Below are 21,021 nucleotides of genomic sequence, written 5' to 3' on the forward strand. Positions count from 1 at the left end.
CCCAAGATGTCGATGTTCAGTCTTGCCATCTCATGTTTGACCACCTCCAGCTTACCTTGATTCATTGATCTTACATTCCAGGTTCCTAAACAATATTGTTCTTTACAGCATCGGATTTTCTTTTCACCACCAGACACATCCACAGCTAAGTGTCCTTTCGGCTTTAGCCCAGCCGCTTCACTCTTTCTGGCGCTACATGGAAATACCCTCTGTTCTTCCCCAGTAGTATATTGGACACCTTCCGACATGAGGGTCTCATCTTCCGGCATCATATCTTTTAGCCTTGTGATACGTTCCATGGGGTTTTCTTGGCAAGAATACTGGAGTGGGTTGCCATTTCCTTCTCCAGTGGACCACATTTTGTCAGAACTCTCTGTCATGACCTGTCCGTCTTGGGTGGCCCTGTACGGCATAGCTTATGGCTTCACTGAGTTATGCAAGCCCCTTCGCCACAACAAGGCAGTGATCCATGAAGGGGAAGTATTTCTAGACTACAAATTTTCAAGGAAGTCTAAGCAACCATATGCTGGGTACTGGACTTCGGCATGGGGGCAGACAACGCAAGTCCTAAACAAATCCCAAGGTAGGATCTTGCATGATGGCTGAAGTCAGATAGATTAGTGTTACCAACTGACCAGATCAAAAGAAACAAACACAAAACCCTGGTCTGCTTCTGTGACTTTAATAGCAGACTGAGCTGCAGAAATCAGCAAGTGAGGCTTATCGTGCAGTAGAGAGAAACATTTTTGCTTGGTAAGGTCTGCAAATTAAATTGCTGTTGAAGGCACCAACACAGTGAACCTCTGAAAAGTTGGCAACCTTAAAATAGGATAGTGAAGCTGAACTTTGACAGGACTGGAGAGAAGCTGTGCATAGGAGCAACAGGGCAAGAGCAAGGCATCTATCCAAAGATGGGCAATAACCAATACTAGAATTTGCTTGGAGCTGAGAAAATGATCCAGGAAACTGCTTTTAGCATGTTTAGGGATATGTTATCCGTAGCTTTCCCCGATGATCAAAGTGGGAGTGCATTTCAACTATCAGGGAGAGCTGAAGCTATACTATCCCCAAGAAAACTACTATTAGGAAACTAATTTCAAGCATGTAATAATCTTCTATAGCACCATTTATGGATGGGGCTAATTTGCCACAGATGGTATGATTTATATCTGCAAGATGCAATTCCTTTGCAATTTGTCCATATGCACACAGTTCGTACACTTGCGATACAGATTATTTGTTTTGTACTTAGAGGAACAATTTTGTCAATACAAATATGTGTGTTTGATTGGGCATTAAAAGCTCTCAAGGAGGACTTAAAGGTTGCTGGTTCAAGACCTGCCAAGTCTACTATTCATGATTGTGCTAGAATCATGAATAAGGGGGTGGAAGTCTAGGAACAAACAGAAGAAGGGGACTTTACAACTCTTTTGTTGTGAAGCTGATGGAACAACTGAGCAAGAAATTACGTGAACGTTATGGTTTAGATACATCTCAGAGTTATATTTTGCTTATTAACCAGTATATGTATGGCTTGGATTGTTGAAGACATCATAACAGCCTTCCTCAACCTGGTGCCCTCCATATAGAAGCGCATGGATTTTGTTCAGTCTGTTCCATCTATGTTTCGGAGAGTGTCAGGCATCTTTCATTCTGTCATCCACTCACTGATTGAATCAGATTTTATATACGAGAATTTCATTCCTGTTTGCTAATACACATTTGCGCAAGCATACATGGGTGCAAATGCATGTTTGTGCCAATCCCCCAAAAAGGTTAAAAAAAAAAGAAGTCCACAAGTCCACAGAATCCACATGACTCAGGAAAAAACCAGTCCATTGTAGAATCAGCAGGTCAGATTCACAGAAATCCAAACTCATTTGAATCCGTTGTGGGTTTGTCCAACATCCCTCCCTCCAGATGTTTTGGACTACAACTCCCAGGATTCCTGACAATTCCTGGCTGGACTGATGGGAGTTGAAATACAAAACATCTGGAAGGTGCAAGATTGCATAAGACGGCATCACAAATACCCATGTGTGTGTGGGGGGGATGTGTGTATACACACACACACACACACACACACACACAGAGAGAGAGAGAGGTAATCTGACATAATGTTTTGGAAACTTTTTAATGATTGAAAAGGAACATGTGGATGTAGTTTTGGAAGAAATACCACTCCTAGATATGTATCCCAGAAGTGTTGCATTAATATGATATTACAGAATGAATAATATAAAGATATTATATTGTGATATTATACAATCATAAAAAGAAATCTTCTTTTCCCTTGAAACTTCATACACAGTGAAGAGATGCCAATAAAAATCTTTTATGTAAGCAACATTCTATCCCTTGCTGCCAAACATTTTTTCTCCAAATCTGAAATAAAGGGATGTTCTCTACTTTTTTATCTGCTACAAGCATTTCATAGGGAAAGATATAAATAATGTGTGATAAGGAAATGGAGGGGAAAAATCTATTCAAGTTTGAACAATATCTCATAGTAATTGATTTGCTGTTATAAAAATGGACTGATTTAAGGTTATTGGTGTAATCATGCTACCCTTCACATTGGCAACGTATAGGTGAAACATAATTCACCATGCCTTACACAAGCAGTAGAGACTGCATTGTTTTGATCATATTAAAGTATACAGGTGAAAGAAGAATAGCTTTTCAAATGTGTGAATCCACTTTGAGCCTTCAGTTATTTGGAATTCACATTCATACTGGGCACATCTGTGGCATTTCTCTACCTTATAGTCATGGTTCAGTGTTCATGTGAACTTTTTCCCATGGCAACAGAAAATAACACTCACAGCAATCCAGATCACTAATGAAATAAGAAACTCACTGATGACAATCCTTAGCAAATCATGAATATGTTTATAGGACAAGTAGAGGGTGCCTCATCTAAGCGTTGACTTGAAGGGTTCTTCAGGTGCAGTGAACTGGAGGAGTCATTCAGGTAACATCTTTGGTTTTGCCTAGAATAATGGTTCACTGAAGTAGGTAGGCAGGTGGGCCAAAATAGGTGGGCAGTGGAGGCTGGTGGCTTTGATTTTATTGGGCCTGTGAATCCATTTTGGGAGTATGGTTCAGCACCTTGGATAGTTCCTTTAGAGTTCTGGCTGGTTCTGACTGAAGCCCAGAATGGATTCACAGCCCCAACGAAATCGGAGCCACCTGCCTCCACTGCAGATGGGTATAAATGAGGGAGGAGTCCACAACTGGACTGTGCCATAGTTCCATTCCAACCCTTGCACATAGAAGAAATGTCTGAAACAGGACATCTGTGCACATACAGTTATATGCACATAGGTGGTCCACTGGATTGGGAACCCTGTGCAATTGGTGTTGCATATGTGTACAATGTAGGTATCACTTTTCAGATCTTTTGGATTCTCCGCATAAAGGTCGGGAGGTGGGGTGTGGCCCATGGGGTGTGCAATGTTGGGGGTACAACCAGTGGTGCAGTCCACTGTGCAGGAGGTCTGAAGACAGCTAGTGTGTTAGTGCTATCAGCAGGGAACAGTGCTTGATATGTACCAGTGTGAAGAATGTGGGAGAGGGTAATCAGTGACTTTTCTTCTGAGTGATTATCTTTTGACTCGTCGGTTGGTCAGACTCTCCAAGTAGGTTGCACTAGAAGAACCACCACCATTTTCTTTTTTTGTTGCTCATTTAGGGCACAATCCTATGTATGTTTTAGGGGGAAAGTGTACAGTTCTCAGCATCTCCCAGCAGCCAGCATGGCTGGGTGGGGCATGGTGGGAGCTGTAGGATTTCTTTCTGTCTAAATATGCATAGGATTATGCCATTAGTTTTTAAAACAAAGAAAGATGGGGGGGGAGAGAGAAAGAATAAAAAGCGAGTAAGAGGAAAGAAAATGGGGAGGAAGGACAGAGCTCTGTTACCATTAATAGCTGCAAAAGGGGAGATTTCAGCAAGTACAGTTGTCATGCATGAGCAAGGAATGCTGCCCCTGCCCCAATACTGTAGAACTGCTAAAGGTACAGAGCCCCTGTCTTCCTTTACCTATGTCCACCATGAGAGAAAAGGAGAAATTTTACATATGGTAAAAAAAAGAAAAGTGGAACCCATCTTTCAGGTTGGGATTAGAATGGGTTAACTACATTACCTTATTTTTATGACAACATTTACCAATGTATTTTTCTTTGTTATGCAACCCATTGCAAGGGCTTGGGTGGGTAACAAACCACTATCCCTCTGATAATATAGCAATAAGATGCTGTGTCAAATCTAAGGGGTTTACGCAGTAGTGGATTCCGTGCATCGGTAAAGGGTTGATGCCCTTTGAGGTCCCTTCGGACTCTATGATACCATGTTAAAATGATTTGAAAATCCCCCTCAACTGGAAGCATGTATGCCAGCCATTCAAAGCCACACCAAGAAAACATGGCCTGCCCAGAAAATGTCCCCTCCCAAAGGAGCTGTTGTGCCTTTTATATCTGGCATATGAAATAGATGGTATAACCTAGAGGGCAGATAAGCCCTGATTCATTCAAGGCTGTGTCGGTGAAAAACAGCATCATGGATGGGGAATGCAAAGTAATGCAGAGCAGTGGCGTAGTGGTACATTGTGAAGTGCAGGCGCTCATCGTGATAGTCTCCCTAGGCCCCCCCCCCAAGGAGAGTCCCCAAGGAGAGTCCAAGGAGAGAATCAATACAGTCGGGTAGCTGTACTGAATCACAGCAACAAGCTAGTTCTAGCAGTTTTGATCTCCCCCAGAAACAGGTCTTTTGTAAAGCCAGTTAGTCTTAATGGCCCATTCAAGACCCCAAAATACTTTTACCAGGAACACTATATTGTTCCTGGAAAAATTCACACACACACACACACACACACACACACACCACGCGCACCGCTGATGTGAGGATTTCAGCTAAGTGTAGAGGGAACAGGGAATTCCGAAGGGGGAGCAGATCACATCAGCATCTCTGCTAATAATAAAAGTGCTGGTGCTGCATCCCTGTGAGCCTTGGGTCCACTACACCACTGATGAAGAGCCAGTGCTGACACTGAGCACAGGTATAATGTGTTTTCGTTAGTGCTGCGCTAAAAATTTCTTCCACATTTTTCCCCACTATTCATCAGCCTCCTCTGTCAGAATGAAATATTGCATAGGAGCAAAACCCAAAACATACAACACAATCATATAAACAAAAGTCAGTAATTACACATTAAATAAGCTACTAATCAAACTTTTAACTACTTATAACCAATCAGTTAAAATAATCAACCCATTTGAAACCCAATTACAAACCGATTGTTCCTCACTCCATACAATGCCTACAGCTCTGACATTTTTTTTAATTTTACATTTTTTAATTAAGATTTTTTTTTAATTTTGCATATTTTTCTACAACTAAGTTTGCAGAAAGTAAAATTCCAGAAAGTAAAAAAAAAAAAAGGTCCACAAATCTATGGAATCCATGATGCGACTCAAGAAAAGCTGGTCCACTGTGGAATCCATGGGTCAGATTCATAGAAGTCTGAACTCATTTGATTCCATTATGGATTTCTCTGACATACAGATTTGGGTCTAGCAAACTACCTCTTATTTTGACAAGCTGAGTTGGACTGGACTAAGCAGTGGGGAAAGGGGAAAGGCAGCCTTGTCATGGCAATCAGCTCCCCTCAAAAGGAAGGGCACAATCCTCTTCTTGACACATCTGGCCTTCCACATCTGCCGGATCCATATCGGCTGCAGTCCTGGGACAATACTTGGTCCATCTTTCATTTTTCTTCCAATGCATCAGCATGTAGCAGGAAGGGGCAGGGAGAAGTGACTAATGTTTCATTTCCACAAATTTGTGTGAGTTCTTCTCTTGTCTCTTTGTAAGTGCTATATTCCTGCACGCGTCTTCTAAAATGTCTGCAATTAGTTTACAGTGCATGATTGAAAGCTACTGATAGATCGACCAGTGTTCCAATCTCATTCCCCAGTGCTGATGCTCTTTATTCCTCCCTTTTCTCCAATTTTAAGATAGTAGCAGACTGGAGGTTTTAACATTTATATAACATTTATATTCCTGGCCTATCAGAGAGAGATCAGAGAGATTTTGTGAGCACAGAACAAATAGAGCCACATATTTAATTCAACTTTCTAATAGGGATGTGCAAGCACAGCACAGCTCGGGTTCTCCAGGCACCTGCCGAGCCACTGTCTTCGCTTGCCTCCTGCTCATGCCCAGTCGTGCCCGCTTCACCCTCCCGGACTCACCGTGATCCCATCTGGTGAGCGCTCACCCACCACCACTTTCTCGCCTTTGTTTTCTGCGCAAAAAAGGCAGTTTTTAAAATGCAAATATTTAAATACGTGCAGTTTGGGGGCCAGGAAAGCTTAGTAGGCACAATATTAGAGGTGCAATATTATATCTGATCAGCTTCAATAAGTATTTCCAGGAGCTAAGGAGACTCCAAAAAGGTATTGTCTGGAATATATTGCCTCTTATGGATTCGGGAAGCCTCTAAATTGCTATAGCATGGAATGAACCATGGACTACATTAAAAATACAAACACACAACTATACGACAATAAGCTTGGAATAAAAGGTACTGGCCACAATCCAGCAAGCCATTTTATAAATGTGTTTATGAGATTATTTATGAATCTCTCTCTCTGCAAGTTCATGTGCATATAGAGAACTTTCTCCTTTATTTCTTAAACTGTAGCTGCTCCCACTACCACCTATTGAACCATAACTTCTTTTTAAATGTTTAGGTAGAACTTTAAACAACAGCTTGCAAAGTGATGCCTCTGTGGATCCAGCACATTTCTGTGCATTTGGGCCATTGGCGAACACCCTTCATGTACTCATATACATACATCTAGTCTCCATGTATGAAGCATAAGCTTGCACTGATTATTTTAATGCCTTAAATATTTCCTCTTTTGTATGTGATAATTTGAAGTTTCATGGCAATGAAAGAAATAGGCAAAACAGTTAAATGAAAACAGTGAATGACTGAAAATGAGACACAATAACCATGTAAGCTTCCATGCTATCATCCGAAGAACATACTTGGCTTTCTTATGATCGTAGTTCTGAGATTCAGAGCAATATTTCAGTATGCACTTGAACCACAGAGATCTCACAGATGAAGCTGTGAAGGAATAGAACTGCCCTTCATTTTCAGCATTTGTTTTGCTTGTGGGATATTATGGGGTTAAATCTGTGTGTGTGCGTGTGTGTGTGCGCGCGCACATGCAGGCACTAGTCAGTTTCAACCAAAAGTTTACTAGTCTAGAAGTAAAAAGTTTAGTTAGAATATAAAGTCAGGAACTTTTGCTCAGAAAACAGGCAATTATAAACTTCAACAGAAGATCAGACAAAAAGAAAGAAAAGTTTTAACTCAGGAAACAAACTTAGTTGGTAGAAATGAACAAGAAACTACCCTCTTGATTGGTTAGAGTTGGGGAGAAAAAAATTATAATTTAAGAAGATAAAAGCCAACTGCAGAGGTGCAGAGAAGTGAGAGAAAAGAGGAAGGAAAGGCTGCCAGCATCCAAGAGGAAAGAAAGAGTCAAGAGTTACTTGAACTGGAGAACTGACTGAGAGAGTGGGACCAATGACAGTAAGATATTGCTTGGATAAGGGACCTGGATAAAATGGTGAGGTTAGCTGGATGCATTTATCCCTGCTTGTTTTGTTATCCTATTGCTCATATGGTTTTTCATGGTGTGTGTGTGTGTGTCCATTCAGATTTTAAAACGTGTTCCTATTAACATTGTTCTTCAGTAAAATTTAAACTTTGTTATTTGAAACTTTGTGGTCTCTTTTGGGGAGATCAATCACCTCAGGTCTAGTAGCCAACCCAGACGTTATCTAAAGTAGATACCTGAGATCCAGAGAGTGTTGAGGACGGTTTGATGTAGGCAGCCAGAGAAATAGATCTTTCCTCCTAGTGACAGTAGGCAAGGCCATAGAAATGGAAGGGCAAAAAAGAGTGTGGGCACACTATTTTGCCTGTTTTCCCTTTCCCTCCTAGAACAGGGCATTGTCAATCCATTACAACACCAAAATGGCAACCAAGGAAACCCTCTTTTTGAAATCAACTGTTGCTAAAGAAATGTATATTGTGGTTAAAATGAATCCTCATGCATGATGATATAGAATATTAGTTGAGATGTGACACACACCCCTCCCCCATGCTATATAAACAGATTTCTTTGTAATTAGAAAGAAAATGAAAAGAACATGGTAAAAGAAGCAAAATGTATCTGGTACTTAAAAAAAAATAAGTCAAATAAGATCGATACAAATGAGCATTTTAATGTGGCTTTTTAAAATGTGGGATTTGAAGGAAGCTTCACCTGATTTGCTCTGGGGGTTTTACACATCTTTCTCTGGTCTTGGCTGCTGTCGGATCAAAACAGTGATGTTGGCATTTGCAATACAGTACAAAGTGCATTGATGTCAATGAAAAATGTGAAGACCAAGGATTGAAAGAAGTGCATTTTTGAAACTTTGCTTTGCACTTACCACTTCAGTTCCATTTTTGTTCCTATTGAATTCTTCAGCCTCAGTGAACTTTACAAAACGAGTCTCTGATATTTCAGAGACACTAGATGCACCACTTTAAGGCTATCTAGGCCTTACACAGAAAAGAGGCAAATGCAAAATAAATAGAGTTCTTTTTGTCAGATTTGTTTTCCAGTTTATATAATTCAGGTTTACAGATCCTTTTCCATTTCTATTCTGGCAAGGACTTCTTTGTGGGGCACAGGACAAGAAGGACATATGTAACAACATCTAGGGGTGCCGCATTTGAATCTAGATAGGTTCACCTTTAATTCTCCCAGTCTGGTTGGTGATGTGGTTAGTATAGTGGGACAGGAGTCAGTGCTGTTGAGTGAAGATGGAAGGGGAGGGGGTCATGTTATTAGTGGCAAACATCATGAGACACAGGCAGGGGAAAGCTGGAGTCAGTAGCACAGCAATACTAGAAGAAGCAAGTACATAAATAATCTCCATATTGCTATGGGGAGCAGAGGGAAACTGGCTTTCCTAAATCCTGCTAGAATATTCATGGCAAGGGTGATACTCAAAGGACTTCCTAAATCACAGCCTCTTATCTACCTTTCATAGTATATCAGCTCTTGTTAAGACTTTTTTTATCCGTATGCATAAGGAAGGTCTGGAACAGACTCTTAACAGATTTAGCAAGACTCAGACAGAAGTTGAGAAACTGACATCTTCAATTAGCAACTGTAACCTTTTTCTTTATTCAAATTAGAGATGCATGAGAAATTCAGTCCATTTCTTTTTTGACCCAATTTCACCTCTTAAAATGAATACTGACCCAATACAGTCTGCAGTCAAAGGCCGTATGTTTCTGAGCTTGTGATGCAATGCACAGAGCAACAACAACAACAGGCATTTGAAAAAGGAACATAAAAAATGTGCTTTTGAAAAATGTGCACAAGCACACTTTAATCAATGGGGAAAATGCATAGATTTCTAAAATGTGTGCAATTGAATTTCCTTGTGAAGGGGAAAAAAAAGCTTGCCATCAGTTGGAAGAAGTTTTGAGGTGGAATTTAGAAAACCTTGACCAGCTTGAGTTTTGCTGATTTTCATATTCCTAATTGGAGCAAGCAGTTTATTCTGCTTGATTTTTTCCCTTTTGATGTATCTGATAGTCTTTTCATACTTAAGCTATCTTGCTGTGATTCTCCTTCCTGTGAAATAAGCTGGGAGCCTTTAAGGAGGCCAAGTCCTGCCACCCCTTCAGAAGTTATCTGGACTGGGGGGAAGAAACAGGGAGAGTGTCCGGTGACTCCAGACCCGCTGGTGGATTAGGCCATCCTTGACACTCTCAACAAACTATATGGCTTGCTGTGATGTAACAGCAAATGCCTGCTCATGAACCTTATCTCCAAGTAAACTTGGTGGGGATCAGACTCTGAGGCTCCACAGATGAACTGTGGGTTGTGTATAATTTATGGCTGAATAAATTTGCTGTCTCTGTTCTCTTGAACCATGAACTCCTATTAACTCTTAAATGCATGTAATGAATACTGTTTCTATCTTTCCAATAGGGCAAGTATAGTGCAAAAGCGAATTATTTATTTTCAAGATGAGGGATCTCTCACCAAGAGGCTATGTGAACAAGGTATGATGAACATTATTCACTCTCTTCTCCCTGATTGCATTCTCTTGCCTCCACTTGCTAATATAATCTACTGAAATGCCTAATCAAAACACAGTTCTGACACACATTGGTGTTTCTGTCTGATAGTTCAGGGTACTGCTGAAGGTAAGCAGTTTTTTAAAAAGTCATATTGATTTCAGTTGGAGAGTCTGCTTTTGCATTCTAAGGAACTTTAAACTGTTTGGTTGGATCCTTCATTTTCTTTATAAATTAGTTACAGCCTCAAGGCTGTCTTCTGATCTTGGTCCTTTGTTGATACGTTGGAAATGACTTTTGTTCCACACCTATCAGACCTTGCAATATTTACATTCAGTGAATAAGTAAACCTCCGTGCTCATCTAGGTAAGCCTGGTCTTCTGTGCTATTTAGTCCCACATCACGTGGAAGGCTCCGATGTAGTATGACTAGGATTGCAGCCTTGGAAATGTCCGAATGAGCATTCCACATGATTTAGAACTGAATGGCAAGGAAGTCCAGGCCTACATAAATCAGCACTGAGGTTTACTTGTTGAGGGGGTCAAAGTCTGATAGGCGTGGAACAAAATTCAGTTCCCAGGTACTAGCAACAACAACAAAAAAGAGAAGAAAAAAAGAAGGGGTGACTTAACAAGATCAGAAGATTGCCTTGAGGCTGTAACTAATTTATAAGGAAATAATGGGACTTGCTTCAGAAAAACACACAGTTCTGTTTGAGAAGGCTGATTTTACACCAGTGAGACTTATGCCTGTGTTATGCTGGCATAGACTTTTGATGGGCTTGCGATTGCATACAGATTTCCACAAACAGCCTGGGCGCAATCCCTTCCAGCTGTTCTCAGGCACAGGAATCACTTGGAGAAGTATATTATATGAACTAGTGCCCCACAGGTACATTCATGTTCCCATTGCTGTGATCCCAGAGGAACTTCTTAGAGTGGCTTTGATCTCAGAATGACATTAGAAGCATATCTACAGAATACCCATTCATACAATGCTCTTTGCCATGCAGTCTTTATGCACAGAGATGGCCAGGAGGGACTATGAAGGTGGCAGAACTGCCAAATTGACAAAAGCACTTGTGACAGAATATTATCCAGGGGGCCCTTCAGGACTATCTCAGCTACACTAAAAGAAACCGTGATCAAAATGCTATATAGATGGCATTATAACCTGGTCAAGCAGCACCATATGGACACTAGGGATATATGAGAATTCTGGTTTTGGGGTGAAATCTCAATGGATTTTTCCAGTTTGACCCTGGTGGATTTCATTTCGTTTCCCTCCACTGGCATCAACTTGTTTTGGGAGCAAGTCAATCCAGTACCGTTTTTTGTTTTTTAAAATGGCCACAATTTGCCCAAATTGTTTTTTTTTGGGGGGGGGATATTTAAATTTGCACAAATTGGGTTGTACTTTTTTTATTACTTTAATTGGCAAATCTTGCGCAAGTGTGTCTAATTGCAAGGCCACCTGTCCACTGTGTCGCCCTGCAGGGGCATATTCTCTTCTTGTAAATATCCTTGTTAGTTTCATCCTCTCCACACACTACTTTGTTTAGCCCAGCAGAGCCATATTCTGTACTTGTCCATTTCATCCTCTGCTTTCCAGATTCTTGAGTGAAAGGTGTGGGTGGGGAGAATTAACAGGTTCTTTGACAAGTACAGAATATGGCTCTGCTGGGCTAAACGAAGCCGGGAGTCCAGGAAGCCGGGTGTGAGGGACTGCCAGACTCCAGCCCCTTCTTGGACTTCTGCAGCATCCCTAGCCAGGAGGAGCCAGAGATGGCAGGCACATTGACTTTGGGGATAATCCAGCAGTCACCCCCACCCACACACCCCGCATGGTACAGCACTGGTGAAAGGGCCTACACTCATCAATAATGGACAAAAGGACTATGTAGATGTTCCTTTCACATGATAACTGAAGGTGCAGAGGGAGGAATAGGGCCATGCCCAATGATCCCACCCTTGACATTGGCACACCAACTTGCACACCCATGCAACAGTAGTGTGAAAGAGGCTCTTATGCACTGAAAAGTATACAGTAAGTGTCAGAAATTGATCATTCTTCCATTTGCAATCAACACTACAGTAGACAAAGCTTCTGGCTAATGTGACATCATTTTGCTAGAGACTAGCCTCTCTACAAATGTAGATTTAAGGAAGTTCTCAGGCTGCCGCAGGCTCAAAACAATTAATCAACAATCTCTAAGCAGAGGGGATGAACCAGAGAGAGGGTAGAGAAAGTTGCTGGCAGTTTGGGTATGAACCTCCTTGCCAAGCTAGCTTCACAGTGATGCCCCTCTCTTAGGGTGGTTCCCTCCTACGCTGGCTTCCAAGAGTGGATATTCGGGCAGAGTGCCCCTAATGTTAGCCCTGCCCCTAATGTTTCCCACTTAACTTTGTGACTTGTCCTAACATCTCTCAAGTCACACCCCTCTTCTTCCTCCTCCTCAGAAACTTGAATTGTCACAGTGGAGGGAGGGGGCAGGGACTGAGCCTGGGCCATCTGTTTGTCAAGGCTTTTGGAGGAATCTCTCCCAACATCTAGGTGCTCTCAGGAGGGTCCCCATGCTTTGATCAAGCAGTTCTAACTCTGACTCAGAATCAGAGCTGTCAGACATCTGAAAGGGCTGGGACTCATCCCTGACGTCAAGCATGCAGCCCCTCCATGTGTTCAGGAATCCTGGGGCATGGAGGAGCATACACACATACAGCTGTATGTGCATAGCGCTCCTTTCCCACTACTGCACCATGTGCAGAGGCTGGGGCAGGGTCAGCAAGCACATCAGCATCAGGAATGTGACCTGGAGGCACCACCCACTCTCCCCTCTGCATGAGCACATCTGCGCAGTCCAAGAATAGGAAACAAATGGCCCTCCATTTATTGGACTGCAGCTTCCATCATGGGGGTTCTGGGAACTGTCCTCCAACAATTGCTGGAGGGTCATACGTTCCCCATCCCTGGCATAGTCTCTATGTCCATGTCAAAGAGGGTATGGCTCTTTCAGAAGTGATGTTCCTTGCAGTCACTGAACATGTGACTGGGGGGGGAGGCAACCCCTATTGACTCCACCCTTGGTGCCAAGATGCCGACCAGCTTTAGCTTCTGTCTTCCATGTGAATTTTTGAGCAGGAGAATATTGGCAGGGAACATCCCATTCTTGTTCCGTATGTAGAAGTCCATTGCAAATAGCTTCACTTTCTGTAACAATTTCTTCAAACTCTCTGTAATGAAGTTTTCCACTGACAGGGCACTTTGCTTAGAAGTACCGTAAAGTGCATATCATCTGATGCATAACTCATTTGGAAATCACATCCAATTTGCATAACTTTATGCAAAAGTCTTCCAGAGAATGCTTCCCAGACTTCCTTGGAAAGGAGTGGTAATTTCTTGGTGCAGCAGTGCAAAGAGAATGATGGCAATCTCCTCTTACCCCTGGCCCTTTCATTGTGCCAGTTTGGATTCTAAGGGGATTCTTAGTGGCCTGGCCGTCATCTTTTTCCTGAGGCCCAAGGATCCTGGATTAGCATAATCTGGCCTTGACTTTGTTTTGCTTTTTTTTAATACACCGAAGTGTGTGCTGTAAGATGCTTAATTGAACTGAATAAATATGACATATTTGACACTGGCCAGGGTTTCTCACTTTCTTAGTCCACTTAGAAATGCAGATTGCATTCAGTTTGAAATGCTCTTTATGCGACGAATAGAGAATGTGCTCAATGAAGTTGCTGGAGCAAGTTCCGTAAATGAAATGGAGACATCTGTTTCATGTTCCTGAATACAGAAAAATTGAAAGAAGCATTAAAAGTAAAAAGGACTTGTCAAGAATCCAAAGTACATTCTGGTTCTTTCTGGAACAGGAAAACATTCCGCATTTAAAAGTGCTGCTGCAGCACCTCCTTTTTAAAACAGTGCTGTTAAATATTAGTAAATACACCGGGCGTTTGTTTATGTTGTGTTCTAGCTGTCATTCTTATTGCAACTGGAGGTTGGTGAGCCAAGGAATCAATTATTCGAAGGTTGGCTGTCAGAAGTGGCGTTGTCTTCTTGTGGGACTGTACCTCCTTAATTGGCACACGAGGAGTTGCTTGTCTGAAAATGTTTCCAGTGAAATTTTCAAAACTTACTCACCTGACAGAAGATAACTTGATAAGTAGTGATAGGTGAACTTACCCAAACAGAAATGGTAATTTGCTCATCAAGTTATGAATCCCTCCATTCAATCTCAGATGAAAGCTCTCTATTAGTCTGAAATCCCATTGCATATAGACAGATCGTTGTGCAGGCTCATCAACAAAGTGCATCTTGTTAACTGTAGTATGGCATCATGCTAAGCATCATTTTTTATTTGTTTGTTTGTTTATTTGTTTATTTATTGCATTTATATCCCGATTCCCGCCTTTTTTCCTCCTTAAGGAACCCAAGGCAGCGTACATAATCCTCCTCCTCCTCCATTTTATCCTCACAACAATAACCCTGTGAGGCAGGTTGGGCCAAGAGTCTGTGACTAGCCCAGTGTCACCCAGTGAGCTTCCGTGGCTGAGTGGGGACTAGAACTCGGACCTCCCAGCTCCCAGCCCAACACTCTCAACACTACACCACACTGGCTCTCATGACGGCATGCATCACTACTGGTTCTTCTCTCTGGCTTTTTCCCCTCATGCCCTGCTGGTTACTCTCCAGTCAGTACGGAGCTGCTGGAGCTGGGGTGAGGGGCTGCGGGGTGAGGGGCTGCAGCACAAGTGGTGCGAGGCGGCACTTCCCTCTGCCAAAGACAAGGTCTCCTCTTCGCCTGCCAGCTGCCTCAGGCTGCACCATTCCCCTCCCAGCCTTCTCCTCCTCCTCGGTCACCCTTTTCAGTATCCCCTTACACTGCTACCACCAGCATGCAAGAACAAGAAAAAAAGTCTGTCTGATACTAGAGAGAAATGGCTTTGCTTGACCACCTGGATATAGGAAGGAAAGAAACCACGAGTGAAAAAGAAACCTGGAACAAGGGGAGGATACTAAGCTATGTGGCTGTTTCTTTAATTGTGACCGGTTGCTTTTGAAGAGGAGAATTTATAGCGAAGCAGCAGCGTTTCAGACGGAGGTACTTTACCCAAAAAAGACACACAGAGACACACACAATGGTACTGAGGCTCTGTTGCATGCATGAGTGTGTGATGTGTAAGCAACACTGTCGATATTGGCTTGAATCTAGAGCTGACCTATCACAGAGACTGTTAATTCTCTTTTCTGTTAATTCAAGGGCTATTTGTTTCAATAGGTCCCATGCCACTTCCCACATTGTTCCAGAGCATCCCTTAACCCTGAGGGGGAGATTTGGGGGGATTGCAGTGGGAAGAGGGAATTGGTAAAAATCACCTCCTCCCTTCCGTTCATGGGAGTCACTGAGCTGGTTCACACAATACTAACCCATGGTTTATTTACAGCTCCCATGCTGGGAAATGCTGGGAGTTGTAGGGCTTTTCTCTGTCTAAACCTGCATAGGATTGCGCCCTAACTAGGGATGTACGAATCCCTTACCTGGCTCTGCACCGGAGCATCCGTGGTGGTCGGGAGGTGCTCCGTCCCTCCCCCTAGAATCCTCCCCGGCCAGCTCTGCTCCGTGGCAGCTCCACAGAGCTGCCAGCCAGGGCGGCTGCAGCCAGAGTTCCAACCGCAGCTTGGCTGCTGCGGCCGCAAATGGCCGTTTGGCTCTCATGACGGCATGCATCATGATGGCATCCATTTGCGTCCCTACTCTTTGCCGTGATAGGCTATGTAAGTATTTACGTAGCCTATCACGGCAAAGAGCAGGGATGCAAATGGCGGCCACTATGCCATTTGCGCCCCTGCTCGTTGCCGTGATAGGTGGCTGCTACTCCATTTGCATTTGCATGGGCACAAATGGCATAGCGGCATTTGCTTTGTGCCGTGATAGGCTACGTAAATACTTACATAGCCTATCACGGCTGCAAGAACGCAAATGGCGGCCGCTGCAGCCCAGCCGCAGCCGGCTGGAAGTCCAGCCGGAGCCGCCGCCGCCGCATCCACCCCAGGTAAGTTCCGTCCTGGGGGTATTCTGTGGGGGGGGTGGGAGGCCGTTCCGCCATGAATTCTGGAGGGCTGGATTCTAAAGAATCTGGCCTCACTGGAATCCGTGGCAGAATTCTCTGACATCCCTAGCCCTAACTGACTTAAACATAGTAGTGACTGGTTACTTGACTGAAGGATGAACTGACTTGGAGGAAATCACACAACAAACTCACTTATTCCCTGCTTGGCAACCCTTTTTACAAAACTTGGACTGATGGAGATGAACTTTTACATTTTACCTAAGGTCAGAAGAGGTTCTAGGTGGCCCTTTACATTGATGCACTGGGAGTTCTGTGCAAAATAGAATAGGGGATCTAGGTTGTCGTGGGTCCTATGTATACACCCTAGATGAAGGTTCTTATCCTTAATGGCAGTGAACTACTGCCAATGTGTTACAGTGAACTACTGCTCATGTGTTAAGGTGGTGCTTCATGAATGTGAGCACTTTTTCCCCACAAGAGCTCTGTACTGGCTAATTCAAAATCTAACTTGTGTAGCTTGGCTAGAGCTGTGACTTGGCAATCAGAGACATTTACAAGGTCTGGAATTCTGTGCTTGGTATTGCAGTGAGGGTTGCTCCTGGTGACTTAATTTGGTCAGAGGTCAGCAAATGTAAGTGACAACTTTTTTTTCTGGAACACAATGGGGATTCAAGAGTCAAGGTGTATGAGGCACACCTACAAACTTAACAAGGCAGCTGAGCTTCTCAGTAGCATATCATTATGAAATAGATATTTAAAAAATTAAAGCTAGGGATGTTGGAAGAATCCGATTTGGGGGGTGGTGCTCGGTGAGTTTTCACCAGCTCGGCCCCTTGATGCCAACTCATGGATCCCTGAGCTGGCTTGTGGTGTCCCACTTTTTTTATTTGTGCAGATCACAATTTTGTGCAAAATCGCGGGTATATGTATTTATGGAAATGGCATTTTGCACAAAATTGCAACTGTAAAAAGTGCAACTGTGCAAAATTGCAGGTGTAAATGGTCTAATAAGATCATTTACGCCTGCAATTTTGCACAAATTGCACTATTCAAGGCCACGATTTTGTGCAAAATAATATGATTTTCATAAATATGTATACCCATGGTTTCGTGCAAAATCATGGCTCATGGATCAAAAAAAAGTCACAGGCTCTCACTCAGCACCCACGGGCCATCTGGCAGCTTGTGCCGCACACCTGCCAGGGTCAGTCAACTGGCAGGAGTCCAGCGAGCAGAGCACAAACAGCGCACGGGGGAGTTCACCCATCGCTAATTAAAGCAAATGTTCTTAAAATATCTTGTTTTACTGCAACCTTGAATCTGTCCAAGAAAATGATTGGACCTTGTTGAATCTTGACTCTACCCCTACTCAAAAGTGAAATGTTGCCCTTGAAGGGCACTACCAAAATAAATGAACAACACCCCCCCCCTTAAAACCTGGGGCAGTATTCAGTTGTGGCATTCCATTTGCGCAAATGATGTTGTGCTAGTGGAAACTAGGCACTGAAGTATGTGCAAGAGAAGAAGCCAAGTAAAGTTACATTTGTGCAGATGGTTACCCATTGCACTTGTGCAACCCGTTGTGCATTCTGCTTGTGCAACCAGTTGCACAACTGCTTGCTCCCGTTGTGCAACCCATTGTGCAAAACGAAGGGCAACCATTCTACTTGTGTAATTTTTGTGAACTCCCCAGAAATTCTGCAGTATAGACATGTAATAAATAAATAAATCCATACATAAATCCCATTGTGAAACAGGTTGTACATCCTATTCTGCTAGTCGCATAACTACTTTGCACACATTGTGTAACCTGTTGTGCAACTGGTTGCCATTCCACTTGTGCAGTGTGTTGTGCAACCAGTGGCACAACTGCTTCCACCAGTGGTTGCACAACTATAATTGGCAACCACTTGTGCAACAGAAAGATTCAGTGGCACTCTGGGGCTATTGGAGTTTGTGGAATGACGCTGTTGGATACTGCCCCTGGTAACTGCCCAACAGAGGGATAATCCAGTGTGGTGTAGTGGTGAGTGTGTTGGACTGGGAGCTGGGAGATCCGGGTTCTAGTCCCCACTCGGCCATGGCAGCTCACTGGGTGACTTTGGGCCAGTCACAGACTCTCAGCCCAACCTACCTCACAGGGTTGTTGTTGTGAGGATAAAATGGAGAGGAGGAGGATAATGTAAGCTGCCTTGGGTTCTCTGCAAGAGGAGAAAGGGCAGGATATAAATGCAATAATAAATAAATAAATCTAAGTGTGTGTGCGGGGCCGGGGGGGTGTCATACAAAACAGTGCTTTACACAGTATAGCCACTTATCTCATTAAAGTACAAGTGAACTATGCTCACCTCTTTCTTTATTAGTACCCTTGTGTAAAGAGAAAAAAATGGCCTAAGATACTGCCCACCACAACATGGATATGCAGTTGATATAGTCTCATGAGTCATGAGAGGGCTACAGGAGTGCCTGAAAGCTGAGTGAGGAGTTCTCCTCCTTCTCCTTCTCCTCCTTCTCCTTCTCCTTCTCCTTCTCCTTCTTCAAAGGACTTTTAACAACAACAAAGCAAAACCAAAAATGCCTGGCTCAGCTTTCAGGCTCTCAGCAGGCGGTTGCACTAGAAAGCCCCAAGGGAGGAAGTCCTGCTGGCTAAGTCCTCCAGGGGGATTTTCAGAAACCTCAAGCTGCCGGAGAGGCTGAAAGGACAGAACGGGAGGTGGGGAGAAAGAGCACAACACCCCTGAGCCACTTCCTTACAGTAAGGTAAGCGCTGAAGCCCTGCACGCAGAGAAATTGCCATTGCGTGAAAATGCGGTTGGAGGGGGAATGTGCATTTTCGGAAGTGCACGCTTGCGCAAAACTCACTTTCAAACACAGATACGACCTCGGGAATTTGCACAAATTTCCCAAGACGTATGCTCCTGCTTCTGCTCACATTTGGGGTTGCAAACAGGACATGACCACATGATTTGTGAACAGGAATGAAATTTTTGTACATCCCTAACTGTTCCTAGTGGTTAGAGCATTGGGCTAGGACTCTGAAGACCTGGGTTCTAGTCCCTCCTTGGCCATGAAGCTGACTAGGTAATGTTTGCCATCACTGACTCTCAGCCTAACCAACTTCACAGGGATGCCGTGAGAATAAAATGGAGAGGAGGAGGTTCATGTACACTACCTTGGTTCCTTGCAAGAGGAAAAAAGGCAGGATGTAAATGTAACAAATAAATAAGTCCACAGATCCCTGACTGTTGAATACCTTGAGAAATCATGTTGATATAACATTATGATAAAATCAAGCTAGAATTCTTCAGCAGAACTGAATCTATTGTAGTAACTTCACATGCAGATATTGGGATCTAAACTCCCCAGCCAGTTCACTATACTTTTGTTCTGGTTTATTTGTAGCTTTAAAAAAACATATTCAAACGCTGCACCTTTAAAATCACTCGTACAACAAAATAATGGCTTTCATTGCTTCCTTTTAGACTCAGCCTTGGAGGGTGTGACTGATAAGCCAATCATAGATTGCTGTGCCTGTGGAACGGCTAAATATAGGCTTACCTTTTATGGAAACTGGTCAGAGAAATCGCATCCAAAAGATTATCCACGTGAGTATTTTTATTATTATAGACTACCCTGTGCTGTCTTTCAGAGGGCTTATGATTTCTCTATGTGCAGATTTTACACATGCACAGAAGGACAGTCCAGCCCAAGCCCCAACCCAACATGATGGGAAAATGTTTCAGTTGTTTCAGTATATACTGGATCATGACACTTCAGCTGCCCACATTTCTGGCACTGCCCTGTAGGAAAAGCAGTGAGATGAAATACAGACTAAAACCATGTTACAAAAAGTTTACAATTACAGGATTGGTGCCCTTATTGTGTTGAACCCTGGTTGCTGTGATCCAAAACCACCTACCTCTCTGATAAACACATGGAGCTCAACAGCACTCTTTTCAATACCAGTGAATATACTACATATACATTTAGGGAGCAATCCTATGGCCACTAGACAGTGGCTAGACGGCCATAGGATATGCTGTTTTCTGGGAACCGACCTCCCTCCACTTCCCTGTCCTCCGTGCTTGCAAGAACATCCCCAACCTCTGTGCTTGCAAGACTGGCCCAAAAAGGTCATGGCTAGGAGCATTCCGGGTCCGGGGCGAGGAGAGCATAGCTGCTGTACGACACATCCTGTGTGTCATACAGCAGCCTCCTTCCCCGCTCCATCCTCCTATGGCTAGACAGCCACAATCGGCTGTCTAGCCAAAAAAGCAGGGCAGGAGAAGCACGAACGATCCCCTCCATGCTTCTCCTGCCCTGCTTTGGATAGGCGGTTCCTTCCCAGTTTGTAGATAGGATTGCTCCCTCCATATCCATCTGACATTTCAAAAGAAACGATCGTGAACTCTTTGCATGCAGCTGTCTATGTTAAAGCCCCCACATGCACACCAGGGTTATTGGACTGAGACGAGTTACAATGAACAGCACATAAAGCAGGCTTCCTTCGGTTTTATAGCTCTTCGCTCACTTTATTTAGACTTTTCAGATCTCACAGTTCATCTTTAAATATTGGCCTCACATCAGTGACAATGAAGCCAAGCAAGTGACCTGGAATCCTGAGTCACATTTACTTTCTCTTTAATAAAGATCACACAATGGACCACATATTACCAAAGTTTAAAGTCTTTGTGTGTAGTTTGATTCTCTAATATTGCTGTGTCCCTGTGCGGCTAGCTGACATTCATGCAGCCAGAACTTTGTCTATATATCAATTGTTATTTGATA

General features: G+C 43.3%; 1 protein-coding gene across 1 annotated transcript in view; it reads left to right on the plus strand.

The window, feature by feature from the left end:
* SPON1 (spondin 1) overlaps positions 1-21,021 on the plus strand; it is a 508,583-nt gene that overhangs the window by 140,834 nt on the left and 346,728 nt on the right. The window contains exons 4-5 of the mRNA XM_084828189.1: positions 10,077-10,150; positions 19,716-19,838. Of these exons, the coding sequence (XP_084684315.1) occupies positions 10,077-10,150; positions 19,716-19,838 (197 nt within the window). The remainder of the gene's footprint in view (positions 1-10,076; positions 10,151-19,715; positions 19,839-21,021) is intronic.

This window comes from Heloderma suspectum, chromosome 1 (genome assembly GCF_057233095.1).
Source record: "Heloderma suspectum isolate Gila_16-S chromosome 1, 16-S_ref, whole genome shotgun sequence".
NCBI lineage: Eukaryota > Metazoa > Chordata > Lepidosauria > Squamata > Helodermatidae > Heloderma > Heloderma suspectum.